The sequence below is a fragment of the Saccostrea cucullata genome, unplaced genomic scaffold (assembly GCF_032062105.1).
Source record: "Saccostrea cucullata isolate Sc308-1 unplaced genomic scaffold, CSIRO_AGI_Scuc_v1 ctg1680, whole genome shotgun sequence".
In the NCBI taxonomy this organism is placed as follows: domain Eukaryota; kingdom Metazoa; phylum Mollusca; class Bivalvia; order Ostreida; family Ostreidae; genus Saccostrea; species Saccostrea cuccullata.
The window spans coordinates 1-12,956 of record NW_026940473.1 but is presented as its reverse complement, the minus strand read 5'-3'; the positions used below and the strand labels follow the sequence as shown (position 1 = coordinate 12,956).

The following is a 12,956-nucleotide window of genomic DNA, read 5'->3' as shown; positions in this document are numbered from 1 at the left end:
CTACTCCTATTTTGTATAATTTTATGGACTTTGATATTGAATATTGTTCGTTAACTTCATATCCTTCATCTTAAGCCTTCATATAAGAAAGTATACGGGTAATATAATGGGTATTAAAGGTACATATACATGCAAAATACAAAATATGCATCAGAAATAAGAATATAGGTTCTTGTGTGTTTCTGTTGTCGCATCGGTGTATGCAAGTATGTGAAATAAGATGATTTAAGCTTAAACGTTCATTTATTTAAACAATAAAAATCAGGTGCATGTTAAACATGGACCTCTAAAACGTCAGAGATGCCATGGAGGTATGGATATCCCTAGTCAACCGGTCAAAACCGCCCTGTGTTCTTGTCAGGATCGGGAAAAACGGGTAAATCCCTCAACAATTCAGTGTGTAGATAATGGCCTAACAATTTGTATGAAAACTTGAGTCAATGCTTGTATTTAATGATAGATTGTTTTTGCTGACATTGTCATTGTGTCGACCATAGAATTTGCGAGATAAAGACCTTATACGAGACTATTGATAGCCTTTTTCATCAACGTTTTTCGATACATTTAGCTTGCCATTGAAAAGCCATTATTTGAACAAATGAAGAGGCCTTATAGAGAAATCAAAAGAAATGACGACTAAAAACATGCTAACATAAATGACCACATGTCCCAAAATGAGGACATTAAAAGATCTCGATCAAATCGTGGCGAGTCTACAAAGTTGTGTTATGAAATCTGGCTTACCTCCGACATTTCCAGCCATCTCTCCTGAAAGATTTCTTCTTTTATTGACGGCGGACCGTGGAAGTGTGTGTTACGATGTATCCTGACCCGCTCCAAGTCATCTACTGGCTCTGTGTTTGAGGTGTCTGGTATTTGTCCCCATCCCTTCTCTGGTTGCTTCAAATTTGTCGTAGTTCGTATTATCTTGTAGATGAGGGTGATGTCGAACTTTAATGATGTTACAGGTCTATCACCTTAATTTGAATTGTATGATAATACATTACATTTGACATGCAACATGTTTTAGTTTTTAAATAATAACAAGTACTTATTATAACTCTATGTTTTTATAACGTTTTCCATTTACTTTTTTTCATTCTTGATGAGCATACAGTCGACAAAGTATTCATTCTTAGTTCAAACCTCCGAATAAAATGTCCTTTTGTTCATCACTACAATTCTTTAGAGACCTTTTCCTGTATCGTCGTAAGTGTTTATGTAATTTCTGTGGTGGAATAACAGAATCAAACCATATTCGAACAGCATCAACCGCGAGTTGTAAAAGCAAAAAGTATCGGAAATAATTATCAAGTTCTTTTGAAGCGACGAGTCCTCCATCTGAAAGCAATAAAAATGCTAGTATTTGGAAAATAATTTATGACGATAATTCAATTAACTTTTACTTATTTTAACCATCTGCCGTTATTACATTTTAATCAATTAGAACAATTAAGAGTTATAAAGTGGCCATATGCGATGTACAACAACTGTATAACTTATCTTACCAACTGATGATTTTTCAAGATCACCAGATATTTTTGAAACAAAAAATAACAGCATAAGACATCAGGAGTAAAAATTCATGAATAGATTGAGGGAGAAATACAATTGGTTTAATCTATTTTCATAGATGTAAGAAAGTTTGGGACTACCCTCGTGTGCTTTTATTTTTATCAAAAAGGTCACAAAATAATATCCTTCCAATCATTGAAACTCTTCATCGAGTATATGTTATGAGATTTGTACATTTTTTTTTGTTACATGAAAAGTATGTACATTATTTAAATCGTGAAAAAATGCGTTTTATGTAGATATTATTACGCCGTTGATTAGGTCATGTAATAATCTGTGACCTGTGAAAAGCTTCATACAACCAAAACTCTATGATAAATGTGATGACTTTAACTTTCCAATAGTCAACTCCCCTTACTTATGCAGCAATATACATGTACCTGCTCACTCCTCCAGGGCACTTCTGACGTTTTGGAGGTCCGTGTTAGCTCCGCTCCCATTTCTATTTTGCATTTTTTAAAGACTTTCGAGCTTGAATACTGTTCGCTATCTCCATATATTTCCTACAGGTATGAAGATATTTGCTCGCTGCATGTTTACATAATAGAGTGATACGATAAATGTACATATAAGACATATGCATAAATAACAATTATAGTTTTGTGTATACCTAGTAGTATATTTCAGTTTCTTTAATTCGTGTTTTCAATATGTTGTGTATTAGAAACTGAAATTCTTTTTTAAAGAAAATCAGGATCACAGCAAGCATAATCCTTATCACTTCTTAAATATAGATCTTTTGTCTTTTTATTTGGTTGAAAATAGCAAATAAAAATTTCAAGAATCACTGTGTTGTGTATGGTTATTTTTTCTTCCATCATGTATCATGGTCCAAATAGAGAATTAAAATAGTTGAGTAACATTTCAATAAGGATTACAAAGCAAATCCGCATGGAATCTTCTCAAGAGGAGAGGTATATAATAACAAAATGTTCTTTCATTTTTTTAAAAACAATTTAGGGTTAGGATGGACTCAGTAATGGATAATATTTCCAAGAACAGCAAAGTCATCAGTAATGTCTCAGCTGAGCATTGTGACCCATGTGCCTTTCACAAGGGCCCCTTTAAGGATTTTGTCAACTCTACGTTGGAGTATTTAATAAGTACTAATTAACTTAAAAGATAACTAGAGGTACTGTGAGCAATGAGCTCACTAAATGATACCCCCGCCTCCCATATGAATATAATGGCAGTGTACATGTTTTGGTCTGGAAAATCCAAAATATATGTCAGATCAAAAAGTAAAATAGGAGGTGCACAATGGCAATATGTAGTTAAGAATCTGTGAAAGTTTCATTAAATTTCCTTCAGTGGTATGAGAGGAGTTGCGGATAAGAGACGGGTACCCCAAAGCGTAACAGACGGACGGACGGACAGACGAACGGACGGAAATACCGATTACTATATACCCCCCACTTTTCAAGCGGGGGGTATAAATATGAATATGAACATACGAGGTATTTACTATACAATAATTGCTAAGTGTTATATATTTCCTACCATTGTGACCTTTTGGGCTCCCGGGTGTAGGCTCATACTCTTGGTCCGACAGAGAATCGGAAGAATTACCTGACGAATCAGAATCTTCTGTGTCGGAATGTGCTCGTTTCATTTTTCAAATCTGTGCCAAAAAGTCAAAATATCAGGGAAAGAATAATTAAGGTTTCGCATAAACAGCCTTCTATTTTTGATTCTGTATACAGGGAAAATTTCGCCGCGTTTTATTTTTGCCCATTGCGCCCTATCCTTATTTGGGCGAATTTAAAACGCTGCAAATTGAAAGAATGCAGTGTAATATCTTAAACAAAAGTATGACTTGGCGAATTTAAAACGGGACAAAATTGTTTTCAAGTATTAAAGGGCAAAAATAACACAACACGAACATAACCCAATACACAGATATCAAATAAAATTAGTTCAAAATCATATTAAACTTAAAAAAAGGTAATTCAAATTGCTTTGATTTAAAAGTACATAAGGCATATAAAGAATCTCCCAATTCATGTTCACTTCTATCTTCCTCCTTTCTATCAATTAAACACAATTGATCTTCTGTGTCTCAAACACCGAGTATTCGAGTACCACGGATACCGGTATGTCAAAGTTATTTGGATTAAGACCTCTCTAACCTTTTATTAAGTATTTTACCCGTAATATCTCAAATCCTTGTCGGGATAATGCAAACATTTTTCGTTCATTCAGTTCGACAAAACGAGGTTAAAAATTATTTTTAGGTTTTTAGTTTTCAAAGAAATCACCTGTTAATTTTAATTAGCAGAGATTGGCAAACTGATGACAAAGCTCATGTGCAAGTTTTTATGAAATTCCATTTGAGAAGTAACTTACAAAAAACGTTATTTTGAATAGATTAATGCAGAATGTATCCGTAATAATTTGTTTCAGGTTCTCTATAATTTAAAACTTACTTATGTATACTTCAGCCAACAGCTTACCAGTACATCAAATTCAAAGGCTTTTTTTGTAAACTGGCACTCTTTCCTCTTAACAGTTTCCCAATCTTCAATATTGAAATATTCATTATTCCAAGTTCCAAGTGGCGGTTATCATGTACAAGGATAGAAATTCTTCTGAAGATATATTAACAAATTTTAATGTCCTTCCTGCCTTTGTTAAGCGAATTTCGTAAATACCATTTACTAAGTTTCGGATCTATTGAAATATTAGACGTGTCTTGATGTTTTTTCTTTACAATTAAAGTAGAAATACTAAATAAAGTTGTTATCAGATAAAAGATCGCATTGTGCATGGATGAAGGCACTTTAAAAATGTCATCCATGCATTATCTCTGACAAAAACGTTAAAGCATGTATTTTTAACAGTAAATATAACAAAACCCGGTTCATTCTTCTTAGTAAACATCTTTCTCTAAATAGATCAATAATGATATAGCTGCAGCGATACGCCCGGAATTCTGTTTACTCGTCATACTATTGGTTTTTTTTAGTTCTGAACATATAACCTTGGAAAAACCAGTAGTTCCTCTGAGTTGTATGTGATTTTAAATGCTTAAATAATTTTGATGTTGAAAACAAATTTGTCATCATCATAATTAGATACTGGGAATTTTCTGATATGTCTCGAAACAAATCTGTATACACTGTATGAAGGACATCATATTGTTAAAATGACTCAGCATACACTACACCGAAATAGCTGACACAATTTAATTTGACAATTGACTGTATTGATCACGGGTTACGTTCAATAAAACATGCGCTTTAATTGGTTGTGTAGGACCCACCCACTCCTCTGTTGTATCCTTTCACAGTAGGAAAGCTGATGACCATAATGTGTATTACGGTTATCAAATCATGACGGCTGGGCCGATCGGTTGAAATTTTTCATTCAGGAATTTTATGGACTTTCATATTGAATACTGTTCGTTATCTCCAAATCCTTCATGTATCATGTCTATATACCTTCAACTAATTTCGGTAAATTACATCTTTTTTACCAGTTGCAAATCTGTTATAATCACTTGACGTCATAGATTGAAGGCGACGATTTAGCGTTGCTTTTCTTGACCAATTTGGGGCTACCACGAAGAAAGGGTTGAATAAATATCCCTATTAGAAAGATAAAGGTCCTGAGGAAGTCCATGCTGAGGATAAGCAATGTTGTGATACGATGGAGATATTGAGATTCTTTTCTTCATTTTTTATGGGTATTGTCTTTTGAATTTTAATAGCTCTTGACTATCAGTCAAATTTAAATGAGATTTTGTTAACTTGTTGATTAAAATGATTTTAATTGTAAATTAACAGAAATGGAAAAATAACTTGAACAAATAGCTTTCAATTAAAGTACATGAAAGGTTTACCAAGTCTCTACGTTTCTTTTTCATTTCAGTATATTTGACAACCCCCTGAGGCCCAGGGGTATATAATTAATATTATATAACATTTTATAATTGATCCTTAAATTTTTCTTTTATCATACTTTGTCATCGGGTTATACAAAAAAATCTTCATTTTAACAGCCACTTGTTCTGAAAAGATTTGTCATGTCTTGCTGAAATGACCTGAACATCAGATCAAACAAAACACAGAGTTGATGTGATCATCTCAGCTGTAACCTTTACCTAATAAGGCTTCATAAAGTTACTCATATAAATCACATGTATATATAAAATCTTAATTCTAGAACCTGTAATATGGACCATGTGTATTGTCTTCCTCATAAACTGGTTATTCAGAATAGGGTTTTTGTCAAGTCCTGAACTTTGACATCGTGACCTAATTATATATTGCTAAGAATAAATTTAAACAAAAATAATAATGTAATAATAAATAACGGAAGTTGATTTTTCCTATAGAAGGTTTCTCAAAATTATTTACTGTTTACCACGTAATGTAATCATTGTATGATAAAAAAAAGCATGGTTTTAATTAACCTCACGGAAAAGCGGTAAATTTTTTAAACAACAAAAAAGTGTAAAATTGAGCCAAAACCACCTAGACATGTGCAAAACATATAAAATGCATAGTCCATCCCGAGCATAATAAAGAGCACACAGAGGGAGTGATCGATCTACAGGGGATGCTTACTTCTCCGTGACACCTGATCCTACCTCTGTTCTGGAAGTCCGTGTTTGCTCCACTCCTGTTTTGTAATTTTTAAAGGACTTTTGAGCTCCTATACTGTTCGTTGTCTCCAAATATGCAACGCGTATCTGATAAATGTGGAGCACATGATTAAAAGAAATCTGTTCCAAAAATGTTTAATCTTTGACGCCGACACTGACACTGAGGGTATCAAGTTAGCTCTCTACAACTTCGTCCAGGTGATCTAAAAATCTTTAAACTTTAAACGTTAAACCTTTGAACTAGATAGGTCCATTCCAAAGTGTTTTTTTTCTGTTTATTCAACGTCCACATGCACCTTGGTTTTTGACTCCCAATATCAGAAAGCAAACAAAATGGTTAGAAGACCATCTACAGTATGGCACATCGGTATAATAGCTTGATTGTGCAAAAGTATAGTTATTTTTACAAAAAGATTATACAAATAAAATCAACTCCTTTGAATGACGTAACTTTTATCACTGTAAAACTTGTTGTTTTTTTTTATTTACTTTTTTGGTTTGTTTGTATTTTGTGAATATATAGGTTGGTTTTTGAAATATGGGTAAACACTTGCATAGAAAGACTTAAATTAGCTTGGTATTCTAAGCAGATTGAAAATCTTAAATGCAGCTGACGTTTTTACAAGGCATTTTATTTTTATATTCATGCCATTTATTCATAAGCAAACTATTATTCATCATTGTCTATGTACGTTTTTTTTCCTACTTTTTCATGCAAAACTTCAAAGACAATTTTATAATATGGAATGCAGTATAAAAGTTAAACATTTTTTTTTTACTTTTGGAACATTATACGAAGATAGTTAAAAACTAAAAAAAAATCCATATGCAAACCAGGGTGTATCCAGGGTTTGATTTTGGTAGGATGGGGGCTGATTTATAGGTAGTCCACCCTTAAATCCGTCAATGGCAAGAAAAACCGGATTCTCTTGGATTTTTGAGAACTTATAGAAAAAAATGAAGTCTTCTAGGAAAACATTTATTAATCACAGTACTTCTCAGAATTCATGTTAAATGAAATAAATTAAGTAGAATTTTAAGGTCTATGGGAAAACAAAGACTTTTTTCTGTGTCTTGCGACAACTAGAATGCAGATCTAAAACTCCTATAATTAGTTTAATTCCACATTCTTCAGGATATTTAGTAAATCGTTTTTCACATTTGTGACATAATCTGATAAAAATATTAAGCGAAATGGAAATAGTTTGATAACAGGAACATGCACTGCACTTGTATGACTTTAAATTTATCTTAAACCTTTGTATTGAAACACTTTTACAACTCCTTCCCAGTATCCCACCCACAGTGTAGACTTGTACAGGGACAGTGAGGATGGATGGTTCACTTCATTGTCTGTCAGAAAGGACTTCAGGAACTTTCCCTCAGGACTCTGTAGATGAATCTGGTTGTTGTCAAAGTCTGTAACAAGGAAGTTACAGTAGGAGTCACAAACTACATCTAATGGATTAAACTTCTTTGTCAGGTTCTGTCCTCGGTAAACAGACTTCACTTGACCAGAAGAAGACATAATCACTTGTTCACCTGTAGTGAGACTTGTAAGATTCACGACAGAGAAATCATTGTTACTATTCTGTGTGACTCTACGTGGCACTGTAAAGATTCTGGTCTGACCGTCCTCCTAGTACTCATATTCATGGATGACATCACCTGTCATTGTGACGTGTCTCGCCAGACGTTTCCTATGTGGCTCTAATTTGTAAGCATCTGATTTAATGTCTCTAAAGGTGACCAGTAGTCCACCGTCCACTGACTGACAGATTCCTAATGGTCGCAGTGGATCTGTACTGATGAATGTAGAGACAGATTCTGATGGTGACAGACAGCTGATGAACTTCTAATGGAAGTCAGTGAAATAAACATCACCGCTTTCAGAAAATATTGGGAAAATATTAAATGTTTGATCTTTTGTCCCTTGCAGATTGACTTTATCTGTGTAATTTGAATTTAGTTCATGAATATTACATTGGTCTTCACTGAATGTCGCCAATGACAGTATTCTTTTATCTCCATATTGAAATGAGTTTATTTGAGTCGCACCAATGCTGTCTAATTCCAATGTTTTTCCAACCAAAGACCCGAGAAAGTCATCATTGATTTCACCTTTACTGAACCTCACTGAATGCATGTTTTGTTCACAGTTTGTCGTATGAACCTCCAACTCGGACAGCATTTTTGTCAGTTCTCTGTGATTCTCAATCAAGCTGTAATCTGACATGGAGTAGTTGTTCTTTTCCATAAATTCAACTTTGTCAACGATTCCCTTCTTCTTCTTTTTTTAACTTTTCTAACTCAGATTTCACAAAGTTCACTTGATCATTCTTTTTAATCAAGTTGTCTTGAATAGTGCTTTCATTGCGCTTTTTATTTCGTTCAGCCTGGTCATTATCTCAGCGAAATGCCTCTGAAGCTTTTTAATCTCAGAGTCATGCAGTTCTTTATTTTCTGTGATTTGGATTGACATCTTCTATAGCTTCTCATCAACTTTATGTAGATCCTCTTCTTTAATCTTTCTTAGAAATGTGAACAAATCTCTTCTCTTTTGGCTGGCTGCCGTGGGTATTGTTTTCCATTCATAATTCCTTGTTTTCCATTCATAATTCCTATGATCTGTTTTCGCACAATCAGCGCATATGAATTTATCACATTCTTCACATATAATATCAATAGTTACACTTTGTAATGTGTTGTTGAGGAAAGCCTAATAAATATTTTTGGTCGTATAAGCAGCCATGTTCGTCGGGTATAGTCTTTACCTGATTTATGTAGTTTTTAATGTGCACGTTAGATAAGAACAGAGGTTGTGAGGTTAAATTTATTTAGAATGATACCCCGATTTGCAGTAAAATATGAACACACAGGTGTTTGTTATAATGATAACATGACAAATCCTTTAAACTCTAAAAATGATTAATTTAAAGGGATATATGGCGTATCTTACCTATAAAAACACGAACACTAATAATAAGATCGATTGAGTTTATAAGTAAATTATGTGTTAAACTTTTCAAAGTAAAATTTCAACGATTTTAAGCTTGAATACTAGGAACCATTTACACAACTTTATACTACATGTTTAAAAAGTAGCGTAGAAGTATATTTTAATTGTAAAATGCAATTGAAATCTAGTCTCTATTATAAATGTCTTCTATTCTTAATGACCATCTATGAACAACAAACTAAATATTTCTAATCTCGTCGTACTTTTATGCAGACAAAATGATTTGCGATTACTCTTTTAAAATAAATGTAAGTCACTTAAATACCTTTAACATTTAATTTAAAACTTTTGCCTAGTACTTTATGCTTAAAATGATAATGAGAAATTCAATATTTAAATCTATACACGGTAAAATTTTCTTAAAATTAATTTACATAAATTAGGTTATAAAGGTTAACTATACATTAGGGTGTGAGATTTTTGCCACCGTCTTGGGACCAACATCCTTATAACTCTTTACTTTTAGACTCACATGAATTCTCAGCAAAATATATATAATTATAATCTTCACCCCTTGCTTAGCGTTTTAACCACGCAGATTTGTTTGTCTGTCCGTAAACTTAATACTTTTTAGTTCATTTGAAGCGCATGGTAGCTTTCGTGGTCACCCGATGTCCGTCCATCTGCCGGTCTGTAGTCTGTCTATATGTCGGCCTGTAAACTTAAAATGTTTTCCTTTTTCAAGAGCCAGTGGATCAAATCAAATGAGAATGTAATTTTTTTTTACAATCCTCTTCTAAAGAACCTTTGGGCCAAAACTATGAAAACAGTATGAAAATAATATGACGGACTCGTTGGTAACAGTGTTTCCCCGCGTTTCGGAGAATAGCGGGAGATATTGCATGATATGAACGTATTTTTTGGAAATGGTGCTCGGTGGAGCACACACATGTTTTTTATTCATTTCTAGTACTGGTATATTTAAATATATACGTATATGATATTAACAACAATATATTTTGATTTTGCTTTATTGCACATATACATATATGGTGCTTATGCATACTAAGTACTGCACCGAATGCACGTTCGGTGTAGAGACATATAATGATCTCCATAGAATAATGACGGGTCATTATTCGACATCAGAAAATGACCCTTTCCCCGTAAAAAAAGTGTCATAACGATAAACGTTTTCATACCCACGTGAAGAAAAACTAGAGATACTTCGAGCAATGAACTCACTAAATGATACCCCCGTCTCTCATATCTTTTTAATTGAGTGTCCATGTTTTCTTATGGGAGACCAAAAATATGTGTCGGATCAAAAAGTAAAATAGGAGGTACACAATGGCAATATATAATAAAGATTCTGTGAAAGTCTCATCAAATTTCATTCAGTGATATAGAGGAGTTGCGGATAAGAGATGGGTACCCCAAAGCGTAACAGACGGACGGGCGGACATACCGATTACTATATACCTACCTTTATTAGCTGGGGGTATAATGACCCCGTGTAGATTCAAGTTGAAATTTTTAGAAGGCAAAAAAGAGAACTATTAGCCAAAATTCTCAACTGGCTAAATAGGAAAAAACTAGAGGTACTGTGAGCAATGAGAACACTAAATGACCCATGTTTTGCTGTGAAACCCAAAATATGTGTCGATTCAAAAAGTAAAATAGGAGGGGTACAATGGCAATATATAATAAAGATTCTGTGAAAGCTTAATTAAATTTCACTCAGTGCATGGTATAAGATGCTGATAAGAGATGGTTACACCAAAGCGGAACAGACAGACAGACGGACTGATACCGATTACTATATACCCTCCAACTTTTCAAGCGGGGGTAAAATAAATATGTTGATCTTATAACATTATACAATTATTGCTATTTTAAAGTGCAATGCGATAATTCAGAATCTAAAGAAGTAAAGTAAAGGAGTAAACAATTTATATCGAGCCCAAAGGGCTAGATGAACATTATATTTCGATGCTGGAAAGCCATCGTACTGATAGAAAAGAGCAGCAGTAGTATGTATTACTAAACCCCCTGTTTAAATAGAGTAAGGTTAGTGATCGGGATGTCCTTCTGTTAAGCTTTAGGATACCAATTTCTTATCCACAACTCCACTCATACCGCTGAATGAAATTTAAAAGACATTCACAAAATCTTTGCTAAAGTAGTCCGATCCTCAGGTTTTAAAAATTAGCAGTTAAGCAATCAAAAATACTCATACCAATTGTTAGTCCATTATTTATACACTGAATTGACTACGGATTTTTTCCGTTATTTCCTGATTATGACAATGAGCACACGGCGGGTGTGACCGGTCAGCAGGGGATGCTCACTCCTCCATGGCACCTGATCCCACCTCTGATGTTTCGGAGGTCCGTGTTTGCTCTGCTCTTGTTTTGTATATTTGTTTAATGGACGTTGAGATTGAATACTGTTCGTTATTTCCATATCCTTATCATAAAAGTATCTTTGAATCCACAAACTTATGTAAATTCATCCACAGTATTTCTTTAAAGTTAAAGATTAAAGTTAATCATATTATATAGGGAAAATTGTCAAATCTCCAATATTTTTGCAGAAAAAGTGAATTGGAATATCAGCAATGCATTTTCTAATTGCAAATTGATCAACAAATATATTTTAGGTTAAAAAACGATAGGTATCCAGGCATTCAGAGAAATTGTCATGATTTTTATACTTATTTGGTCTTCTATTTCAGTCATGTATCGTATAATTCATAGTGTAAAAGGTTTTTGCTACCATTACAAGACACCACAAATCACTCCTTACTTTATATTATGCTAATAAGCTTTGATATCTAAGGCTGGATTCAAGAAAATCTTACTTCTCCAAAAGTGTCTTTTTTTTTCCTTTTATGGGGTACAAATGTCAATTTTTATAAGACCTTTCCTAAGACTTCCAAAAACCTTGAATCTTACAAAGATGAATAAAATGAAAATTGTTGCATGAAAAATTTTTATTTTCAAGCCTCATTTTAATGCATTTCAAATTATATATTAAATTCTGGAGTTATCCCACCTGGCTGGGGATCGAATATCCTTAAATAGGGTCATTGTGCATCTTCTACTTTATTTTTTGATCGGACAATTTTTTTTTCGGATTTCCCATAGCAAAACATGGACACTGCCATTATTTCCATAATACTTTAAGTTCCCATCTCTTATCTGCAACTCATCCTATGTCACTGAATAAAATTTAATGATTCTTTCAAAGTTTCTTTATTACGTAATGCTATTGTGTACTTTCTATTTTACTTTTTGATCTGATGCTCATTTTTGTTCACCAGAGCAAAGCATGGACTTTTCCATTATAATCATTTGGGAGGCGGGGTATCACTTAGTGATCTCAGTACTCACAGTACCTATTGTTTAAATCTTGTTCTTTTCCACTATTTTACTAAGTTCCGTGTATTTTTTTCCAGAGAGTTTGATATAAAAATTAGAACAAACATTTTTTTTTTATTTTTGTAACGTTTTGTTCATACTGAAGCAAAATATGAAGACCAGTACGATTCTTTTTATTATATATATTTCGCACATGTACCCTATCTGAACAAATCATGCACACTCAAAATTAGATAAACTGTGAGCTATGAGCTCACTAGATGATACCCAACCACATCCGCCTCCCATATGATTATAATGGCAAAGTTAATGTTTTGTTCTGTAAGGCCCGAAATAAGACTCAAATCAGAGGTGTTGGTTGCGTAAGAATGTGCACATGAGGATTCGTTATTGTCTCGATGAAATTCCGGTATTTTTGTTGATAACAAACATA

General features: G+C 33.5%; 1 protein-coding gene and 1 long non-coding RNA gene across 2 annotated transcripts; both read right to left on the bottom strand.

The window, feature by feature from the left end:
• Window positions 1-1,170: 1,170 nt before the first annotated feature.
• Window positions 1,171-4,128, bottom strand: LOC134255469 (uncharacterized). The gene is made up of 3 exons (XR_009989557.1): window positions 4,002-4,128; window positions 3,076-3,196; window positions 1,171-1,341 (listed from the first exon to the last, which is right to left on the bottom strand). It is a non-coding gene; the product is annotated as an uncharacterized LOC134255469 (long non-coding RNA).
• Window positions 4,129-7,820: 3,692 nt separating this feature from the next.
• On the bottom strand, window positions 7,821-8,438 carry LOC134255470 (uncharacterized). The gene is made up of 2 exons (XM_062738010.1): window positions 8,240-8,438; window positions 7,821-8,008 (listed from the first exon to the last, which is right to left on the bottom strand). The coding sequence occupies exons 1-2, from the start codon at window positions 8,436-8,438 to the stop codon at window positions 7,821-7,823; spliced, it is 387 nt and encodes a 128-aa protein (XP_062593994.1).
• Window positions 8,439-12,956: the final 4,518 nt, after the last annotated feature.

Coding starts and splice junctions, on each gene's coding strand:
- LOC134255470 (XM_062738010.1), bottom strand. CDS start 8,438: ATGGAAAAGAACAACTACTCCATGTCAGATTACAGCTTGATTGAGAAT. Junction 8,009..8,239: donor ATTGGAATTAGACAGCATTG/GTGCGACTCAAA, acceptor TGTCACCATCAG/AATCTGTCTCTACATTCATC.